This window comes from Pempheris klunzingeri, chromosome 4, assembly GCF_042242105.1.
Source record: "Pempheris klunzingeri isolate RE-2024b chromosome 4, fPemKlu1.hap1, whole genome shotgun sequence".
In the NCBI taxonomy this organism is placed as follows: domain Eukaryota; kingdom Metazoa; phylum Chordata; class Actinopteri; order Acropomatiformes; family Pempheridae; genus Pempheris; species Pempheris klunzingeri.
Window position 1 is genome coordinate 29,027,329 of NC_092015.1, and position 22,745 is coordinate 29,050,073.

At 42.9% G+C, this 22,745-nt stretch overlaps 1 protein-coding gene across 1 annotated transcript in view; it reads left to right on the forward strand.

Annotated features, from left to right (window-relative positions):
• Positions 1–10,017, forward strand: part of brip1 (BRCA1 interacting helicase 1) — a 41,319-nt gene extending 31,302 nt beyond the window's left edge. The window contains exons 17-20 of the mRNA XM_070829119.1: positions 6,519–6,631; positions 6,713–6,795; positions 6,949–7,266; positions 8,634–10,017. Coding sequence (XP_070685220.1) covers positions 6,519–6,631; positions 6,713–6,795; positions 6,949–7,266; positions 8,634–9,358 — 1,239 coding nt within the window. The 3' untranslated portion in view covers positions 9,359–10,017. The remainder of the gene's footprint in view (positions 1–6,518; positions 6,632–6,712; positions 6,796–6,948; positions 7,267–8,633) is intronic.
• The last annotated feature ends 12,728 nt before the right edge of the window (positions 10,018–22,745 follow it).

The window sequence follows — 22,745 nt, forward strand, 5'->3', positions numbered from 1 at the left end:
AGTCTGATGTCAGACATTGATTGAAGTGATACCACATGTTATTTCCTACCATTATTTTATTCCTTTGGTTGACCCAGAAAATGAATAAACACAAAAATAAGGCAGTAAATGCATAAAAAACAAATGCATATCATCATGAAGGTAAGTACCCGCATTCCTTTATTAAAAGTCAACACACAGAATAATGAAAGTGATGTCTTAGTGTAACGGTGTCACATCAAGCTTGTAACAGAAAGTGTCTGATCTGGAATAAACTAGGAGATAAGTAGATGGGGCAGAACACCAGGGGGAGGATTGAGGAAGCCACAGCTAGTTAGGGACAAGGTGGAGCTGGCCAAGCGTGAAGAGACTGTGCATTTCTAATGACATATTCTGTATTCCACATCAACAGCCTTTGTTTATTTGCTTCATGTGCTCAGCTCCTCAGAGAGCGTTCGCCATCTCCTGCCAAATCATGTCATAGTTGTGTCTGCTGAAGGATCAGGTAGGCGAGGCTGATGGTGGCGACTGCTGACACTTTACTGCCTGTAAAAGTCACACCAAAACCCGTAATTTCATTTTGTCTTTAAGATAACACATAAATCCAACTTTATTTATAAAGCCCGTTTAAAAGCAACAGTCAATCAGAACAAGCAAAAACCACAAGACAACAGTAGAAACACAATAAGTTAAACAGTTTAAAAGACAAAAGACTGACTGTGTGTCGTCAAAAGAGCTAAAGGCGTGATTTTCTTCTTCTGCGGCCGTGCTGAGATGATCCATATGGGTCTCTGCATCCCGAAACACAGATACTGACTACTATTGTCTTTGTCATGATGTGGGCTCTGGTCAAGCTATAGCCAGTAAATATAAAATATCAGTCCTCAGGTCTCTGAAACTTGTGATAAAATTTGCGTCATCCTGCCTTCAAATCTGGTTTGAATATTGTCTGAGATTGATACATCAAGCCCCCAAAGGTACTATTTGTTTTGGACTCCAGGATTGGATTGGATTATTTTGCCGTTGTCCACTCTGCTCACACCGGACCGAGCACGCTTTCTTTCCAAACTGCATTTTCTTCTTTCGGCATCTCTTCTTCACGTCTTAAACCTTGGCTTTGCTCGTTCCTGCCTTTTCTTCTCTCTTCTTCCTCCCCCGTTATCTCCTCTTTCAGTGGCAGAGGCACTGTTGCCCCCAGAGAAGCCCTGGGGGGCTGTAAAGGTCTTTGAGCTAACCCCATTACACCGCTGAGAGGATAGGGACACTGACACTAATAACTGTCAAGGCCATGAGGCTAGCCCTCGTAGCATGCTAAACTAGCACAGATACTCTGTCGGAGAGATAACGGGCTCTTTAAGGGGTCAGACACACAGGCCCTGGCACATCTAATGGTGTAATAATCACTGCTGGGAGAGGAACCCAGGACTGAGCGAGCCCTCTTTTTAATCACCATATTTTCTGAGTAATGATGCATGACGCTACAGGGAAACACAGTGATCTATACTAAAGATCTTCCAAAAGTGTTTTTGGTGCAAGCGAACAGTGTTGATGAAATAGCTGCACATCAACCTTCTTTATAACACGGTGCAGCTTCTTGACGAACAGTCATTATTAAAACTGCTCACTTTAATACTTCAAAAAGCAGGAAGTCGCCATTTTGGTCGGCCCAGTGGGACCTTATTTCAGAAAATGATGTGTCCAGTAGACAAATACGTTTTTGATCCCACTTGAATTTTTCTGTGAGTTGTTGGTGTTTGTCAGTTTAAAAGAGAATTTCGCATGTCAAGAAAGTCTCCAACCACATACGTCACCTGGCAGCTAGCTAACTATGTAACATAATCTGACCTGCTGTGTTTTAGCAGAGACTCCTGGTCCTTTGGTCAGCCTGAAGCCACAGAAGGAGCAGACCCCCCTTCCTGCTCCTGGGACCACATCCTGATACCAAACACACACACATCACAGCTTTAGCGCCGCTGGCTAGCTGGACGCCACGCCATGACACGTTAGGCTGTTGTCTTTCAGATGGTGGATATTTGCAGATACTTTAACAGTTTTACCACAAACTGAGACTTAAGAAAGTCTTAAGACTTAAAAATGATCTTTTAAATTGACAAACATCATGTTTGTAACAATTCATGGAACAATTCAAAAGTGATGAAAACCAGATTTGTCTCTCGCTGTGGACGGCTGGACAGATTATCTTCTGAAATAAGGCGGTCCTTCTGGTGGTCCTGGCGGTCTTTCTTCCCTAACTCAAAAAACTTGAATGTAAAATGTGAACAGCCAATGTTTGTCGCCTGCTCAGCAGACTCAGAAAGGTCCTGATGGATCTCCTGTGACGGCCACATGACGGCCTCAACAACTGCATCACAAACTAAATACATGAGTAGTATGACGTAGCACCCCGAGTGCTCTGCAGGTTAATGTTGTATCTCATAAGTGTAATAATTCCTCCTGGCTAAAGTGGCAGAGGTCTGTGTTTGCTGTGAAGCGGTGGGGCTCTGCTACATTATTCTGTGGGAAGCTCTGCATTCCCACATTTTTTCTTTTTGGAAACACCGGTAGCTGTTAACAGTGTTAATGTGTTAGGGCTGATTTTTCTTTTAACACATTTTCACCTACTTGGATTCACACCGTATCGTATTCAGACCATATGTCTCGCACAGAAACTAGTTCCCCTATTACACACACACACACACACACACACACACACACACATCACCTGTGTGACATGTTCTTACATTGTCATGTCCATGCACTAGTGCTAACATGTGCACATTTTCCTAAGAACACACATGGACCCAGACACATTACTTCATTCATTCTATGCCACACTCACACGGCAGCACCCCATTGCTAGGATAAGAGGTATAAGCCCAGCTTCCCTCCATTTAAACCACTCCAGCACTTTAGATGCCTGCATGACCTGCATTCCCAGACAGGCATAACTCTTCGACTCTACAGCCTAAGCACATAGCATGGCATTTTACTGGCCTGTTGTGTTATTGTGACAAAGATCAAAGGTTGAACTTGAAAAGTCCTCTGCAGAGAAAGCCCTGCCAAAGGTGGTATTACATTTATGTTGAGTTTTTCCAATGGCATGTTTTACAGTGAACAGTCACGTCCTGCGTGAGTTAGTCAAACAATAAGTGGCTTTAACAAGCAATAAAAAGACACTTACAACTGATAAGGCATCTCTCTTAGTTTAATGAAGGGCTTGGCCAGCCTCTTTATTGAAGGCAACCACGAGAGCGTTTTAATTCTCAGGCCTGCAAGCATGTAAAACGGATGGATAAAGGGGATTTTGGAGGAATGTCGAGTTTATGGAAATCATCAAGAAGAGCGGGTGATGGATGCTCCAGGCACACTCAAGACCCCATCCATATGGCTTTATCATCAGCCCCTGAAGGAGAGCTATATAACACATGATCACCACTTGTACTGTCCTTGTCAGCACCACAGGCCAGCTTTAGAGAGACGTCCAAGTCCACATTCTTTTTGTTGATGCATGTTCAACCCTTTAGTTACCCTTTTAAATGTAGACCTTTTCACACAATTCATTACTGTGGCGGGGAACTGTTTGCACATGTTTCTATACTAGTGCTGATACATTACAAGGTTTTGATACAGACACCAAAACAACACTTAGTTTGAGACATGAACCTGTTTTCAGTTTTACTAAAGAAGCCAAAGACTAAATCAGGACCTGTGTTAGTCTAACCAGCTCTCTGTCCTTGGCAGTTTTCTATTGTTGGTGCTATGCAGATATTTTGGTCCGTACCAAAAAAAGCATTGAAGTTTGATAGCAGGGCTGTGGTCAAGACCGCATAAGTCAAGTTCAGTGATGTTGATAGGTTTTCAGTGAGTCCCTCTCATTTGACTGACTCCCAGAGAAAATGAGTGAGCTTTAAAACAACTTTAACCTCCCAAAAGTGAATGTAAGCTGTTGTTTCTTTACCTTATTATCATCTCTACTCTTTTAGTGGCGTAATGACAACAGCTATAAATGTTGAGGGAATAAATATATTTATTATACTCCTGTAATTAATCTGTAAACTGTAGAAAAGGGGTCTGACAAAGTACAGTTGTTCACGGTGAGATTATTCTTGTTTGATCAATTTTAATGGTGTTTATGCTGAGAGAGCTAGAAAAACTGTATAGGCCCATACAAGTCAGAGACAAAACACCCATGAGACTGAGATAATAGAAGAAATTCCACAGCAGCCCTGTCCCACACTGATCCCTCTTCATTACCATTCAGGGCTTTTTACACATAACGGCAGAATCAACTAGCAACTTGACTTTTCATCCTTAAATCAAGTTTGCATTTTAGTGGACCACAACTATCAAAGAATGAGTAGGATTGTGTGTGTAGCCTTGGTGTGAGCTGATCCATGAGCATGTTGGAAAGCAGTGTGATATTCTGGTGGTGCCCTTGTGAGTGTACACACACACACACACACACACACACACACACACACACACACACACACACACACACACACACACGTGGACACTGTCTTCAAGATGAGCCACTCAGCTGTCAGCTCAGCCTTATGTGGCAGATGAGGCGCTCAGCAATCTCAGTGACAGGCACAAGATGTCCCGGACTGCCAGGGGCGTGCACACTGACACTGACGTGCACACACACACACACCCTGCGTAAAATGTAGCTCAAACAGATGCGCTCAGCTGCGAATCATGCCTACTGGTCAAATATATGTTTTTAGGGATGAACAGGTAGCTGTAGAGGACAAGGCCAAAACAAGCGAGTGATCTCTTGACATTTTAACTAATCCCTTCTAGCTTGTGGTTTCTTGCACATTTGCGAGATTTGCTAGCAGCCAGAATTGGCTTTTTCACATATGCAACCTGTCATGTTAGATTGGACGATGACATGGTACAGAGCAGGGACGTGATGGCTCGAACGCTGAAATGGACTGTGATTGGATTTAGATGACACGGCCGGCTCGAGGCTACTGGCCTTTCTGTTCAAGCTGTGGGTTTAGAAGTAGATTCTTTAACTGCTCTGGTGTCTCATGCATTGGCAAACATCTCACCACGAAGCCAGCAGCATTAACAAGACTTCCTGTGTGACATGGCTACATGAGTTGCCACCCCCCACCCCCCACCACCCCCATTGACAGCCTGCACAATGACTATTTACGCAGATAAAACCTGTGATTTTAAATCTCGTACAAACCCAGGCTACATCCTGCAAACTGTAAATGTCTCCCAGTGTCAGTGTTGAGGTCCCCCGCGGTGGCAGGTGTTGCTCAGTTGTTTGTGTGCTTCTTGGGTGAGGTGTTATTAGTCATTTTCCAACTTTAGGGCGACATTTAGGATTTCCTGTGACTCCGCTTGTTTGTTTATGTACACCAGCCCAGACAGGCCACAGTGGCATTACGTGATGCGGCGTGAGGGAACAGGCTGTACCTGCCACGGCCCCGTGTTTGGTGGCTCAGGGCGAACACACGGTACCTGTCAAAAGCAGTTATAGCCCCGTTCAGCAGCCTGCCCTGCATGGCATCCCGTCAGACGCCAGCTGAACTTTTCACTTGTCAATTCTGAAAGGTTAGCGCTAAAATCAGCAGCGACAGATGCAAATGGATGGATGCTTTCCTGGCATTTTTGTGCAGGGATGCTTCATGTCACCTAGACCACCTTGTCTGCCCCCCTCCTACCTCCACTCTACTCAGTCACGGCCTCTCTTTAGCCCCTCTGTTCCCCTTTCAGAACACATCTGTCTACGAGGGCAGGTGTAGCCGACCCCTTCGGGTCCTCAGTAGCATTTGTTTGCCCTAGATCCTTCGCCCTCTTGCTTTTCCCCTTCATATACAAGATAATCCAATTAATTCTCCGTCATTAGACATGCATCAAACCCTCTTTTCCAGGTGCTGCCACAGTTACGGCTATTGTTTTCTACGACGGTTTAGTTCAATATCTTACTGCAGTAGTTTGGAGAAAACTATTTTTAGGTATTTTATTATTGTTGTTTTTATTTTCTTTCACTCCTTTAATGCACTTTGTGTCTTTGTTCTGTGTAAATTGCTATACTGAATAAACTTTACTCACTCTCTTACTCACTTACCTGTTTAGCCTTTTTTAATAGTGCTCAATGCAGACGCAACTAGAGAGGAGAGGTCGGGGAGACTTTCAACAAAGGTGCCAAGGATGTTGGGATTTTATGATTTGCACCTCATGCAGGAGGCCACCAGGATGTCCTGTCTGTTAATTTATCCTGTCTCTTACTACTTATTCATGGTTGTTGGGATCAGTTCCTGGACAACAAAGTGTTGTGCTGGTGAGCAGCTGTAAGACTGAACAGATCAACTGAACATTTCTGTTGGTTTGATGGTCTTTGAAATACGTTTAGTAAGTAATGTCCTATCATAAAAAATAAAGAACACTCTCAAACAGCAGTAACGGTTACCAAAATGGTGTCAGAGGTTGTGTGATGCTTGAAAATGAATCTTTTATTTTTCTATTGTCCCAAAGGACACTGAATCATTTTTTAAAATACCGGTCTGTGATTTCAGGTGGAACTGAAGATGAAGTACAATGACCAGCACTCCAAGTCCAGAGGCCTCCTCTCAGGCCATCGCTGGTACGAGATTCAGGCCTACAGAGCTCTAAACCAGGCCCTGGGGAGGTAAGTCTGTCCTCTGCAGCTAGACAAATTTACCTCTGGGCTCTGTCTTTTGTAGTTACACCTTCAAACTTCATTTCACAGGTGCATCCGCCACAAGAATGACTGGGGTGCCCTAATCCTAGTGGATGACCGTTACAGGAATAATCCCAATAAGTACATCACAGGTACCCGATGATGTCCACAGTGTGTGAACACTGGTTGGCTTTGTCTGTCAAACTCTGCACAGCCTCTGATCTTGACCACTAGATGGCAATAGTTATCCACTGAAATGTTTCTGGCATGGTTTGTCTCTGATGTGTGTGTTCCTGCACTCTCAGGTCTGTCTAAATGGGTCCGCCAGCTCGTCCAGCATCATGACACCTTCAGCGGCGCCATGCAGTCTCTGGCAGCGTTCTCTCAGGTGCAGCAGAAGGCGAATGTAGCCCCTGCAGACAGCCAGAGCCCCAGCTCCACTCTCTCAGCTCTTAATGGTCACTTCCCGGTATCTGTAGAGGGACGGGGTCTGTCCAAGGCCTCAGAGCCTCCCACACCCAGCTCGTGTGTCAAACCACCTGAACCCCAACAGAAAATGAGTCCCTCACCCTTCCGTTTCGTCTCTCAGACACAGGTGAAAGCTGATCAAAGTGAAAACACAGGTGAGCTAATCGTGTTAAAAGAAAGAGTTTTGGTGCTGCAAGGTTAATATATCTCAAGTCTTCTCCAAGCCCCTAAATGACAGACTTTTAGGTTTTGGTTCTGTGAAACTGCGCTCTGCCAATCTCCATCAAGGCCTATTTAATAGTGCCACTCTTGAATTGGTGATGACAGGCGGTGGTATTATTTATGTATTTATTTATTGCCAACAGATGGTATGAAAAGACCAAAACCGTGGCATTGCTACTTGGGTTTTGATACCAAGACAAGAACTCAACCTAAACAAAATGCAGTCTAAGATTGGCAAATAAAAAATTTAAAAATGTAATGTAATGTAAACCAGCAATGTTCCTCTGTCTGTCAATATTAGAAAGACGGAGAAACACATCCCCTCCCTGTTAGTGGCTCTTAGCTTTATTCTGTCTACTAAAGATGTAGATTTGAAGCCTCAGAGTAAACAGTTTATTTGTTGGGGACTATTTCCTTCAGCGTATTAATCCATGTTTAATGCTCCAGTGACTATTGGTAGCAGCAGCACTGTGTATGTTCATGATAACAAACATGTTACCCAGAGTAACAATGTGAGTCATTGATGCGTTTTTAGCAGTTTTTGTACAACAATGGAGCTCTATCTCTCTGATAATACTTGTTAGAGGGATCAAATCATTGCCGGCCTCGGTCTTTTTATGAGATGCGACAATCAGAAAACCCAGAATATTACCAGCCTTGTTGTTTAAGAGTGAATGTGGAGGTCGGTGTGTGTGTGTGTGTGTGTGTGTGTGTTCTGGTAAGGGGCAACATTAAAGAGCTAAAGTTCATCTCGGGGATGCTGCAGGATGTATGAGCGTGACATCACCACGAGAACATATGTGGAGGTGACGGGTTTGCACATCGCCTTGGCGAGCACCCTTTGTCTTTTGGGTCATGACAAGTGGAGCTGTTTGCTCAGATGAATTCAGTGTGTTGGATAGGGGTGGTAGTGGAGCAGTAGCACGCCCCCGCCCCCTCCTCATGCCCCCACCCCTGATAGTTGGGGGTGGATGCTGGGGGTGGGGGCACTGGGATCAGTTGAGTGGCTTGCCTCATTACTGTAAGGTCCTTTGCGTGCCTGAGTGGCGCTGGAGCAAACTGATGAGCAGATGTTGGACTGTTGCTTTTAATTAAATCCCCTTGACCTTTGTTTGGGTTATATTGAGCGTAAGCCTGCATTTACTGTATATCTTTATTTATAAAATCAGCCACGGTACCCTGCAGACCAGTCTGTGACACTAAAGAGCTTCTTTATGACTCTTAACATGTTTGCTCTGTCACTGATATGTTAGTATTAGGTTTATGAATTGAGTTTGACTGTGTTGTCTTCCTGATGCAGCGCGGTCCAAGACGATGCACAGTCCATCAGCAGAGCCCCTGTTGCACAGAAAAAACCCGGTGCTGCCTCTGTACCACATTTTCACCTCCAGCCCCGCCAGGACCTGCTTGAAGAAGCCAATCTTTAAAGAAAAAACTCCCAGTAGCTTCAGCCAGCATTTGGAAGCATCTAGTGACTCCAAGCACAGGGAAAATCAGCAGACCTCCTCTACACTACAGAAGACTGAGGCAGCTCCAGACTGCTCCAGTGAAACCACCGTGGAACCACACAATCTGCCTCCGCAGCCCTCTACAGCAACGGCCCCTCCCAGCTGTGAAAGTGAGCCACCCTCTGCAGACAACCCAGATGAAGACGAGGAGGATGAGGACCAGACTGTCTTCTTTACCCCCGAACTTTTCGAGGACGAAGCCAACGTAGACAGCCCACAAACAGAGACGAAGACGGCGTCACCTCCCAGGATGGAGAGCCCTGTCCTGCTGTCAGAAGAATGTTTTGGCTCTGAGCGGGCCCAGGGGCAAGGACAAGCCTCTGCTTTTGATGGACAGAGTGCTATTTCAGTCAGGAAGGAGAGCGCAGAGCTGTCACAGGGACAGAAAGAAGTCAGAGGACAGAGGCGAGGTGAGGAGGGGCAGCAGGTGGATAGCCAGAGCAGGCAGACAGACAGCAGGGATCGCAGGCTGTCCAGGTCCAGGCAGAAAGCCCCCTGCACTCCAACAGGTAACTAACAACCTGGGAACAAGAGAAATGATGAGCAAATAAAGCCCAAACAACATGTCCAGTGCACATGATGGTGACAAACCAAATATTAACAGTAGATCGATATTAAACCGCTGTTGAAATATCTGCAGAGCAATAAAAAGCATCATATTCAGTTCACAGCATGTGTGCACATTTTTTATATTTCATCACTGCAGTATTTTCTGCACGCTATGTTGTTAATTATCTAAGTATGGTAGAGCAGCCTCAGACAAACGGCCCACACTCTCACCGTGCACATGATGAGGCTTCGGACGTCTCGGATCAGCTCCTTATGTAGTGTGACAGCACATCTTATTAAGGCCATTAAGGCCTGTTCTCAGTTAAAAACCACATAACTAAGCAAAAGTATTGAAAGTGCAGCACTGATTGAATCATTAAAATACAAAACCAGGATCTCATTTGTTTTCTGTAGAAGTGGGTGATCATTTGTTTCTGTTTTAATGATGTGTTTGTAGGTTATGGGTGATGAATATGGATGCTTTAGACACGCCTGATTTCACCCAAAGAAAGAGAAGAAGAGACCTTTATTTTTTTAATTTCAGTTCTAATTAAGTAATTACCGTAAACCTAAATGCTGTGGGTACGACCGCTTTATGTTCACTACAAACATCCATATGAATTCAGTTAAGTCACAATTAAATAAATGTTCGCATTCAATTTGTTTTTCTTGTTCTTTTTCATGCCTTGTTTTTTTGTTTTTTCTTTTCCCTTCAACCACAGTGTGATGTTTCTGAACGGCCCAGCGTCAGTACTTGAAGTGGTAGTAATTTAAACTGCTTTATAAACTGTTGAGTTTAACCTATAACAATGCCATGTTTTATAAACGGATCATCTACTAACTAGTGGTTAAGCTGCCTTATGAAGCTATGGTTTAGTATCAGCCTGCACTACTTTTAGCCAGGTGTACCTAATAAACTGACCAGTCTCCATATAAAAAGCTGTGCCACTACCACAGTGTATGTAAAAATATATTCAATTATATAATAATAACTTGCATATAATAATTCTAAAATGAAATACACAAAAGTGAGCCCATGATATTCTCACCAGTCATTTACAGCGTAGTGTCGTATAATTCACTGACATTTAGATCTTAACCTCTTCTGTAGTTTATTCGTGGAGGACAACAGTGATTATTTGTGACCTATGCATGTGCAGTTCAGCAGTATGTGTAATCAGCAGTTTAATGGCCACATTTGATTGTTGAGTCGTGGGAGCCGAGTTCATTTAATCAAGCTGATGCTAAATGCACTATCATCAAACAGGCTAAGACAGAAAAATAAGATTAAACATGATTACACTGATGTGATTTGTCTCATTACAGCTCAAACTTCACCAATGTGTGATTTGTGCAGACGGGCAGAGCAGACAAGTGTTCCATTAAAGCCTTTCTTTGCTCATCAGCTACCCCCCACCCCCCCCAAGACCCTTGTATATGTAATCGTGCATGACCACTCGTTAACATCATCAAAACGCAGCGTGGAGAGGCCGACGAATGTGTGTTAAAAGCACTTAATAGGGGAGCCGACATTACCGAAAGACTCCGTAATGGCTTTGAATGACTGTATTTTTTTCCATTAGACTAATTCATCTGTTCCTCCAAACCAAAATCATTAAAACTACACTATGGCAACATTTTTCTTTAAAAAATACACCAGACTTTGCCAAAATCATAAATTGTAAATGCAACAAAAAGCACTCGGTCCACATTAATTGAAATCCCACAGATTTGTTGATTCTAAGTTCTGACATGGGGAAAGGTCGACAGTCTGTGAACATGAAGTCACTAATCCAAAGTATAGAGTGAAATGCAAACTTTCCCCTCTTTCACAGCTTTGTGTGGAAAAGACCCACTGCTGTTGAAATGGTTGACCGAACACATGGGTGAGCTAGAGCAGGGAGACGCCTACACCCGTGGTTATTTACCTACAAAGGTATAGTGTAGTGGCCTCAGCTCATATGAACAAATAGAAATGATGATTTGGCAAAAAAAAAAAACAAACCTATATATATATATAAGGCCACATTATAGTGTCGAGGAGGATTAACTCTGTCACTAATAAACTACCAGCTACGGGAAACGCTGCCACCAACCTGAAAAGTTGAATCTGGCCCAACTTCTGGTGCGACCCGACACTCTGTGGGCCAATCAAATGTGTGAAAGTGTACAGAGAATACTTCCTGTGTAAACTGGCCGTTTTAAGTCTTTATCTCATAATCAAATAAGAGAGAGGGTAACATAATTGTTGCCATGGTGGCTTTCAAGCGCTGTAACGTCCCGTGTTTTGGTGTTAAGACACTGGACAAAGAGTTCCAAAGTTCACTCTCCATTTTTCTACAACATTAATGTTCATTCTAGCTCAGACAAATGTGACTGCCACATGTATCTGTTTGCTAACAATTTGACTTAATGTAAATTGGCAGGTGGAGGCTATGAAGTCAGGAGTATAGGGAGAGTCAGTCCACGGCAGATTGAGACCAGGAACAGCCAGAGGACAGACGAGGCCGAAGCAGGTCATGAGTTACAGGTGATGATCCCGGGTTTGAAGGGCCGGCCACCCAGAGGCAGAACGGTCAGATCTTACAGCTCAAAGAAAGGTCAGGAAAGTGCTCAGCAGGACGATAGCTGGATTACCTGCCAGCAGACAGAACAAATCCTGCAGCCAGGTGTAGATGACAGAGGGGCTGAGGCGGGAAAGTCCGCCGTGGGTGTGAGGGAGCGTGAAGCTGGTAAAAAAGTGCCCACCACACCTGTCGCTCCCACGAGGATGGAGTTTGACATTGTGACTCCCAAACAAGACATCAGGGGCCTGCAAGACGCTGGAGGGTTAGCAGGATGTAGTTCGGCTAGTCCAACGCTGGATGGTCCAGGAGGTCAGCGCCCCAAACCAGAAGGTAAACTCACCTGTGCAGAGCTTCAAAGAACTGATTTACAGTCTGAACAATATACGTATTTCATGGCTTAAAGTGTGGCATTGATGCTCATTTTCTCACTGGCATTAGAAAGAACAGGAATGTTTCTACAATTAGCGACAAACTAGTGGAGCACTGTACAAGGCAGGTATGATAAAAGGCCAAAGAACAGAATCACATCTTGATTCACAGTGTTGAATGAATAGATATTATTTCGGTGTGAATGATGCTCATCACAAGTCGGGGCAGCATGACTCATTTCGCTGCCTTCACTACCACAGCCCTTCTTACGGGACGTATAATGCTACTGAGGGAGGAGGGACTTTTTCTGTGGCAGGGACTACAACCCAGAAACCTGTTACCCAGTGCATGCGGTCAAACTCAGGTTAAGTTCCTAGTAATGTTTCTACACCCCTGTGTTCTTAGAAAAGCAGTCAAAAGGGTTTGTAACAGTGAAGTATTGTCATTTCCATTCAGCGCTGTTGCAGAAACCACCATAATGATGCAGTTGTGATTTAAAGGTGCCATATTACACAAAATCCACTTTCTGATGTTATTTCGGCATAAGTTTGTGTCGCTAGTGTGTCCAGAAACCCTCAAACTATCAGAGAAGATGTTTCTCCTGCTCAATCTGTCAGTAAATGTATGTGAAAACACATCTGCTGATCATGTGACCTCTGAACTGTCCCCGCCCACTGAAAACCTGTTGATTGTTTCTGTTCCTCTAAGACAAAGCGAACAGAGGCTGGAAACGGCTGCAGCAGCCACGTCTGTGAGAAAACTCCTCCTGTATTGTGTGCGTCGTGCAGGCCGGTCCCAGCTGTAGTGATCACATCACATAGTCACATCTTTGTACCTCTGTTTGACTGACGCTGAGGGATAAATCCAGCTTCAGTCATTACTGGTCAGGAAATCAGATTATTTCTCACTTGTGTTTGTTTTTCAATGGCAGCAAGGCAAGAAAATGTAATTTGAGGATGAAAGGCTGTTAGCACATACACACAGTTTAGGTGTTAAAGGTGTTCCAGTGATTTTTAGCGTTAAAATCTGCTTCCTGATGACGGGCAGAGCCGAAGAAAAGCTGTCCCACCCAAACTCCCTCTGGAGGATGTGGAGTCTGACTGGTGCTTTCCTACATTGATGCACCAGCAGGATTTCAATATGATTTTTTCAGTATAACTGCTAAAGTGGCTAAAACGCTTTGGTACCTACGGTAGCCTACAAGTTCATGATGGCTGCAGCTCAGTAGAGAGTTAGAGACATTTTCTGAGCTTATCTCTCAATTCATCACCTCATATAATGATTATGATATAACGAAACGTTTAATATGGTTGATTGTTACTTTTTTTAGCATGTCTGTATGTATGAATTCATTATATATTGTTTTCATTTGCTCATCCCATCAAACAAGGAGCGTCATAAAGCAGGTTTATACCGTAACATGCAGCGATGTTCCTTCACATGCTATTCAACATTTCACATGTATATCATTCTTTTCCTGTCACGTTGGGCTTGGTGTTGTTTTAAACTATGCTCCAGCTACTTCATTTCTTCATTCAACTACATTTTTTCCAATCAAGCTATTAAAGTGCAGCGATCTTCCAAGCAGAAACGCAGGAGAGTTTACAAGACCTCACCAAAGAGAAAGGTTAGTTAACAGTGAGCGGACGGTTTCTCATCAGCAGAAGTCTTTACTGCGCTTGTCTCTTCGTTTGTGCTGCCATAATTCAAATTTTGATTCATTCACATACCTCTCAAGCATTACGATTAAAACTGCATCAAAAGTTGACTCAGATCAGTGCTGCTATTCGCCTGCTGTGAGGCTTTTTGCATTCAGCCCGTTTAGCAGGTGTGGTGCATTCAGGAGCTCATAAAGAAAATGCAGTGGATGGTAATGAGTCATATCACCTCATCCTGTGTGAAAAGGGCCTGATGTCAACCTAGCTATTAAAAGCAGTACTGTATGTGACCAAACAGAAAAAGCTTCATTCATCATTTAGACTTGTCATTTACTCTTACCAGAACGAGCATTTAGAAATAATTATCCATGTGGCCAGTGTGTCTGTTATCAGAATCAGAATTACTTTAATAATCCCCAGGGGGAAATTGCTTTTTGTTACACACAGCTCCAAAAGAATAAGAATAAGAATAAGAATAAGAATACACTTCAAACACAAAGTAAAATATAAATATATAAAAGTATGAATAAAAAAAAGATGTATTCAAAATTATTATTACAAATTATTACACAGAGGTAAATTACTGCACCAGGTGAGTCCAGAGTCTTATAATAATAATAACAATACTAATGATAATACTACTAATAAAAATATATAACAACATGCACAGTCAAAGTAAGGCGCTGTACTATATAATACCAATACTACTAATACTACTACTACTACTACCAACAATAACACATAACAACATGTACACTCAGTGACAAGATGTATTATATGAATCTATGTTATGAATCTGCCTCAGTGAAAAGGATCGAAATGTTTGCAGTAACAAACATTAGTGACAGCTAGTTCTGAAAAGACAGACTTGAGATATGACCATAATTATTTAAGCAACAAGGTATTGACAGTGATTTTGTGCTCCACTTACAGAGAGGGAAAAACCAGCAGCCGTGCTCTCTGGGACTCTACTGTTCTTGGTGTGAAATGGAACTACTTCCTGTGGTTCATGGTAACTTCTGAGAAATCCCTGTTGTGTTTCGATGCATTTACCACAGCTGAATAACATCAGTCGAGCTGCTCCTGACTGAATGTGACCCTGTTCATTTCTCAGGTGCATTACGACGAGCTGTTTGTGAGTCTAAACATCTAACTTTTCTTGGAAAAGACGGATTCAGTCCTGCAGCAACAGCCTGCCGCTGCGAGTCTGCACCACGCCAGCCATCAGTTTCAGACGCAAAGTCAGGCTCTCTGCTGCTGGTGCAGAGCCTCACATCACTGAGGGCCCTGCGGACTGCTCTGCAGCCCCACTGTGATAGCGGCCTAACCGGTGGGTTGGCAGCTGCGTCATTAAAGGTCCCATATTATGCAATATCATATCAATCAATCAGTCAATCTTTATATAGCGCCAATTCATAACAGTGTTATGAATTGTCTTTAATGGAGAGAGACCCAACGATTCAGGAATTCAACATTAAGGATTCAATCCCCACATGAGCAGCATCAGGTATTATATTAGGACACAGTGGAGGAAGAACTCCCCTTTAACAGGAAGAAACCTGGAACAGAACCAGGCTCAATGTGGGCGGCTTTCTGTCAGGGTCTGTGTTGGGTGGAGGTTGGACAGAGAGAGAGAGAGAGAGAGAGACTTAATGTGACTTACTCCAGCCCCTCGGCAGGCCGACTGTCCCCACCAAATGAAAACCTGACTGTTCTTGTTCTTTTAAAACAGAGCATTCAGACAGAGGCTGAAAAAATAATGTATATTTTGAATATTAAACCATGTAAACCCGTTCTAGTAGGGCCTCCAAATACAAATATGAACTTTAAAATGAGCAGAATATGGGACCTTTAAAGAAGTGATTGTGGCAAATCTTTCAATAGAAGGAAAGTTAGTAAGCAATATAAGTTACACATCTTCAAAAAATGTTGGAAGTAATGATTTTTTAAATGGATTTGAAGGAGTTCACCCAAGTTAACCTGTCATTTTGATACTTTTATGGCACATTTTCCCTCTTCAGTCAGTAAAGTTGCAGTCTCTCCCCCTGTGTCTGATTCATGCAGCATATAATGCCATCTGGAACCCCGAGGAGGGCTCTGTGACCAGGTTTCTGCAGTGCAGAGGCTGCTTGTCTCAAAGCCCCGCTCTGTCTGCAGCTTTTATCGCAGCAGAGGTCCAGTACCCACGAGACATGGCTCCAGATCAGGTAAACTTCATGAATGTCAATAAATGTGATCTACAGATCCTGATTTATCGTACGTCAGAAACCACAAATTATCGACACTCCTTTATACATTTGTGGAAAACCTGTGGTTATGGGAACAATGCTAGCTGAGTGTTTTGTCTGAGGACATGTGTCCATGTGTTCTGGCAGACAGACTGACTGACCATGTGTGAGCGTGAGTGTGTGACCAAGTTACTGTCTGGGTTTATTATTTATTATTATCAACCCTTCGGTCATTGTATTTTCACTGAAATTAAAAAGTCTGTTGAAGGGAGCAAAATACTTCCTGCTGTGTGTCTTGTAAACAACACGGCTCACCACAGTGGAGAAAAGACAGGAAGTCACTGTTACCTTTTTAATTTCCTCGAAAGACTTCATCAGTGTGTCACTCTGCCCCCCCCCCCCCCCCCCCCCCCCCCCCACTGTGTCTGATACATCATGTCAGTGTCACTTTTTAGATAGATACATACTTTATTCATCTCCAAGGAATCAGGAGTTTATTATAGTTAAGAAATGTTTGTTTGAAGCTGAAGATCAGTGACTTAAGATCCTTGTCAGAGGAGGGTGGTCGTCCTCTGTGGCTCCTCCTGTAAGTGAGCAGAGTTTATTTCTCACATCACATGAAGCTGTGTTAGAAAAGACAATGCACACACACACACACACACACACACACACACACACACTGATGTATCAGGATTTTTGTAACTAAAACGTAGCTTGTAGCCTGTTTCATCCAGACCGCCTGTGTTCACCCTGGAGTTGACCTGTTCCTGAGGGAGTGTTGTACCAGGTTGATATCTGGTTTGACTTGAGACACAGTTGTTGGTAACAAACCACAGAATCAAGTTTCATCTTTACTTCAGTCCTCTGCTCTCCCACTCACTTCTGTGTGACTGCTGCTCTTGCTTTTCTGGCTCTCTGTGACTCGTACGTCTCTGGCTAAAATAAATGTGAAAATGTTAATCACATAGATTAAAATTCCCGTCCCTCATGGAAGCAGCTGCTCATCGTCAAACCCACGTTCAGCCCCAGCTTCCAGAGGGGCTTTGACGACAGGTTGAGTAGCGTGTTAACCTGTATACCGTAAAACACATATTTATCCCACATCAGCGTGTCAGTCAGACACTGGGTTCTGAACACTGCTGGTGCTCTTTAAGCCATCCAGCTTCACTGTCATCCACTTTTATAGTCTGCTGTTAGCTCCGTGTGAGCTCGGCTGAGGAATTCAGCAGTTAGATTTGTGAAGAGACACTGGGTCTTGCAAACAGCCTCTGTATTCAATCAGACGGGCACATGTGCCTTCTCTTTTGTCTTGCAGCGAATATTTGTAGTTTGTGGGAAACACATAATGCTCATCGTTGCCAAAGTTCCCCAGGCAGCACATGACTGACGGAGGACTGTCACAGTCCTGCTGTACAGTATATGTCCTCTGTTGGTCGGACCCAGAGGGCAGGACATGACTTCTGAGATGGTGCCACTTGTTGTGACTGTGGCATCTCAGCCAACTGCTTTTGGGTGTTTTTGCATTCCTTAATGTCTGGAATCTAGAGAGTGATAAATGAACGGCCAGTGGTAATAATGAAGATGGGTAGTGATGGTGACATCAGGATCTGCCATAAACAGCATGAGTCCATTGATTGATCCACCTGAACGCCACAACATGTCTGAGCGTTAGCAAATATACACGTGTCTCCATCCATCTATTCATCCACCATGTCACAAAGCTCTTCTTTCAGCGGGGCTCCAGCAACATGACAGTGAAGTCAGTGACGTGCACTGAGTCGAAACACCACGCCAACGTGTGTGACTGTGGCCCAAATATACTGAAAGCCCTTAAGAGCAATCCCTGCTGAATTCACGTCTTGAAGACTTCAAACTCTTCTGTAGTCCGATTGGCCAGTGTTGATATTAAAATCTACAGCACCTTTTACCTCCGATATGATCTTCAGCAATAAGACAAGCATACCTAAATATTAAGACCCACAGTCTAGTCAGCGCAGTGTAGTCAGAGTATTTCTGGTTCAGTCAATCTGTAAACGCATCATCACAGTAAACACGAGCCATTAGGACATAATGTTATCAATCTGGCTTCCTATATTATAATTTTTATTATTGTTACTTAGATCAAGCTTTGATACACACATGACACATTCACTGTGGGTTTGGGCCTTTTAATGGGATTTGGATGTAGAAGGTTTGGACCCTGTGCAGTTGCTGTGAAGGTAAAGGTGAAACGAGGCCCTACCCAGCACTCCAAAGACGTGAGGAGAGATGCTGAGCAGCTAGCCACAGCCAGACTCACGTTTGAATGTGCTGCAGATCTGACAGATGGAGTTCTGTTGACGTAGCAGTGTTGTAATGGTGGCGATCCACGCGCATAGCATTAAGAAATGACTCCAGTCTAGCCAGCCACAGTCGTAAAACGTACAGATGTCCTGCAGTTTCATCAGGGCACGTTCAGCAAATTGAGTGAACTGTTGTCTTTTGTTGTTTGTCCCGTGTTCCTCTAACTTCTACAAAGTGGACACATGCTGTGCCAGGAAGCCTATTTCAATCAATAACCACTCCCACCCCTCCATAATCCGATTTACAGCCGTAACAGAACAGAGGCACAGTTCAAAGTATCACGGCTTCTAGGAATGTCTTAGCCGTTTTTTCTGGCCTCATTTATTCGTAAAACCTTAAGCTCCCTTTTTTAATGATATGGTTTACAGGCAGGAGATGCCTCTGTGCTACACTGAATCCATTGAAGGCATGTGGCGGGTTTTTAGCACAGTATGAGAATGGTATGAATGATTTAGACTGAATGAATATAATGTGCATGCATTGATTTTTTTTATTCATTAGATCAATATTTATTTATTTATTTATTTATTTATTTATTCAACAAAATGTCATGACATTGAACTCACCAGTGTGTGAATCTGTGCATACAGCTATGACATCATAAAGTAGCTTCAGTTATTTAATAGATTTATATCTGGCTTAATTAGTTAATTTGTGAATTTGGCAGTATAGGGAAGGAGCAGGACAATATATTCTATATTTCACAAAGACTTTTACATAATCGAACTTCGTCTAGGTAATTACAAATAACTTTTATTCATTTTATTGTAATAAAATACTTTGTATTTCTATACTGTGTATAACAATGTTATTTCTGCACCAATCAAAAGTGTCCTGGTTGCCAGCAGTAACTGTATAGTCCTTCGGTCCAGTAGATTTTTAAATGTCAGATACTGTTGAGATTATCACCGTGTCCTGTCAGATTAAAAAGATTAACCCTGATTGACTGGTCAGTTCAGGTTAACTGTAACTTTCCAAACTTTGTGGTACTTTCAAATCTGAGTTATCCACTCAGCTCATCTCAGCCCAGTCTTTTTGTTTTTTCTCCTTGTGGGTTTTTATGAACCAGCGCAAGACAAATATGTTTTACTTGAATCAAATTGCCTAAATGAAGATGCACTCATCAGGTCGCTGAAATAAGCAAATGCAGGATTTTAGATGCAGTTGTAGTTATTGTGGAAGTTTATCTCTTCAAACGACTTGATCATTGTTTGATAAATGTACAGTTTTTACTGTTGTGGGATGTGCTGTCAGTCAAATACAAACATGTTTCAGTCTAAAAACACAATTGTAGGTGTTAGATTGTTTTACTTGCGTTCAATTTGCAGTAATTGGTTGATGTCAAGTCCGAAAGGATCGACAGATTATAGAGCGGATGCTGTCATACGTCCCACTTGTGAAACCTCCATCAGGGAAAAACACCGTCACAAAACACCAAACATTCCCAATTAAAACTGGAATGTGTGATTCAAGAAAACAAATATAGATGTTATCATTTTTAGGCTGTGAATGTCCTCAGATTTAGCGACATGAGGTCAGAAGAAAGTAGTTTACATGGGTCTACGTGGTGTGGCGTAGCCAGCGAATAGCTCCTGTCGTGGCTCTGCTCTTATTCTCCTTCGTGCACACTCGTCTTTTTTGCTGTGACAATAATGAATGTGCAGAATAGTTAAACATTGCTGTGGGCCAAGTCCACATCTTGAGGAACACAGAGAAATCACGTCCTGCTTTGTGTTGCAGCTAAATCGTCCCGTCTGACAGTATGTTTAGATAATAGTCTTGTTTGTGAAATAGCCACAACATTTTGACCATCTGGATCACAGTGTGAATCTGACTAAGCCCACCGGTCGAACACACATCTCTGCCCCCCTCTTCCGTCAGGGGTTTAGGACACACTTTGTTCCACCCTTCACTGTTTTTCCGACGCTTGCAAGATGTCCTCGCAAGATGCGTTTCAAGTTCCTGCTGTTCAGCTGTGAATTTGACAGACACCATATTGCACGTAAAGCTTTTGAGTCCGTCTGGGTGCAGTCGCCAGACATCCAAACCGCAGTCTGCATGCAGCCGCTTAATAGACTCCAACACTCTTGGCGTGGGGCCTGACACACTCACAACTCACTGGCATCGTCGACCACGGTTATTTTGACCTGTTAATCTCAATTTGTCATTGTTGTCATAACCTCCCTCCCCCCCGCCCCAGCATTTATCATCTGTGCCAAAACATGTCACCCCTCATCCCTCCAACACCTGCCTTCAAATCTTTATATCTGACCTGCCGTCCTATGTAGTTACTGTGGGAGGCAGTGCATTTAATAATAGTTTGTCTTCAGATGGTAGGGGGGCGAGCAGACACCGTTTGTGTTTTATTGTGATTTGTTGCAGCACAGATTGGAGGCTTGCAGGCTCTGATATAGTGACCTTTAATGAAAGCCAGTCTTCATGCCCTAGTGGACATTAAAGGTGATTATGTTCATCTGACTGACTTGGTTGTAGCACAATATGAATCCTGGTCTGTAGTCCCATTTGAACAGAGAGCATTCGACCTGCGCTATGAAATTTAACTTGATATTTTTCTTTTATAAATAAGAGTTTTTGTTGTCGAGCCGACTCACTGATCCGTCCTTTGAGACAGGCCCGGTACCGGTGTGAGGCATGTGGTGACCAAGACCAACACCACCCTTGACTGTTTGAAAGAACACGGTTTGGTCACTTCCAACATAACACAATGTTGTGTTTGTGTCTGGCACATTTTAGCATTATCTTTCTTAAAGTAGTGATAGTACTAATATTGTGACCATGTAAAGAGTAAGAACATGTTTTATATTGTCATCTTCATCTCCTCCTCCCAAGTAGATTATATTGCACAGGGAATACATAACAATGGATGAAATACATTTAAATGAAACACACAAGAATACTATTTCAATCAAAAATATAAAAAATACTATTTCAAAATATATAAACATCAAAAAGAAACAATTGATCCCTAATACGCTTCCCTCTGAAGTTCAAACCCTGCCTCAGGTGCTGCACATTTTGCAGGTTTTCTTGTGGTTTCTATGTAAAGTTAGATGTAACATTGCTTTAAATTGCCCCTGCTAGAATTCCCTCATGAAAATCGGCTTTCTCCTAATTAGACTTTTAATGTGGAAAGACATTACTCATGTAAACTGTAGTGGCATGCTGTTTGCAGATTTATATGAAGAGTAGAGAAAGGTTTTAAATAGAAATGTGTATATTGAAGTCAAACTTAACATATCCCAGCACACAGCAGTGCTTCTCTGCTGGGCGCCAGCTGGTGTGTGGCAAAGAAAATCAATATTCCAGCGCACGGCAAGACATTGGGATTGACACTTACATTAAAAACAAAAAAGGCTCATATTGTTTGCTTCCCAATAGAAATCTAATACCTGACAGAGAAGAAGTTTCTTTATCGGCATACTGGTTTAACTGGAAGCAAAGGCTACTGTGGTGCGTAGGTGAATAGCTAATGAAATTGATTTCTTTAAGTGCATGTAGCCTGATCAGGATTGCTTGACCGGATCATCCTGTGGTAGAGGGTCTTTAGCAATCTGTCTACCAAAGCAGCTGTTAGAACTTGGCTTGAGTCATAGGTTTGGAGCTCCTCGGATAATAAACCCAGATTTGTTTCAGAGGGTCAGTGGAATTAGACACCTAATCTGCCTATGTGGTTTTATAAGTTGACTAATCTTGATATAGACATCCGTTGTTTGGGCTCATCTTAGTGTGCTTACACCATAAGCTGGTTAATGCTATAAGTGTGATTGTGGCAACCATTTGTCAGCTGAAGGCCTGATGCCTTTTTAGTCGTGTGTGTTGTAGTAAGGCCTCAGCAGGAGAGCATTAAGGTCTGGCAATTAGCCATTATACAACTGTACCCCGTTTATGGTCGAACGCCGACAGAGATAAGAAACTCTGATCCATTAAACTACTTAACTTCTTTGTGTAGTATCATGTTGAAGTTTTTTAGCAGTCGTTATTTGGTTCTACATAAGCTTGTACATTCATGTACTCACGTATTGTACAGCTGTGTGTGATCGTACAAGAGAACCTTCAGTTTGTTAAAGTTGGTCATCACTTACAGTTGTTTTAACTCTGTTGTGCAGATCTCGATAAAAGAGTAAGAAGTAACCGGCCAGCGTCGTGTGGTTTCTTCCCTAATTGATTTT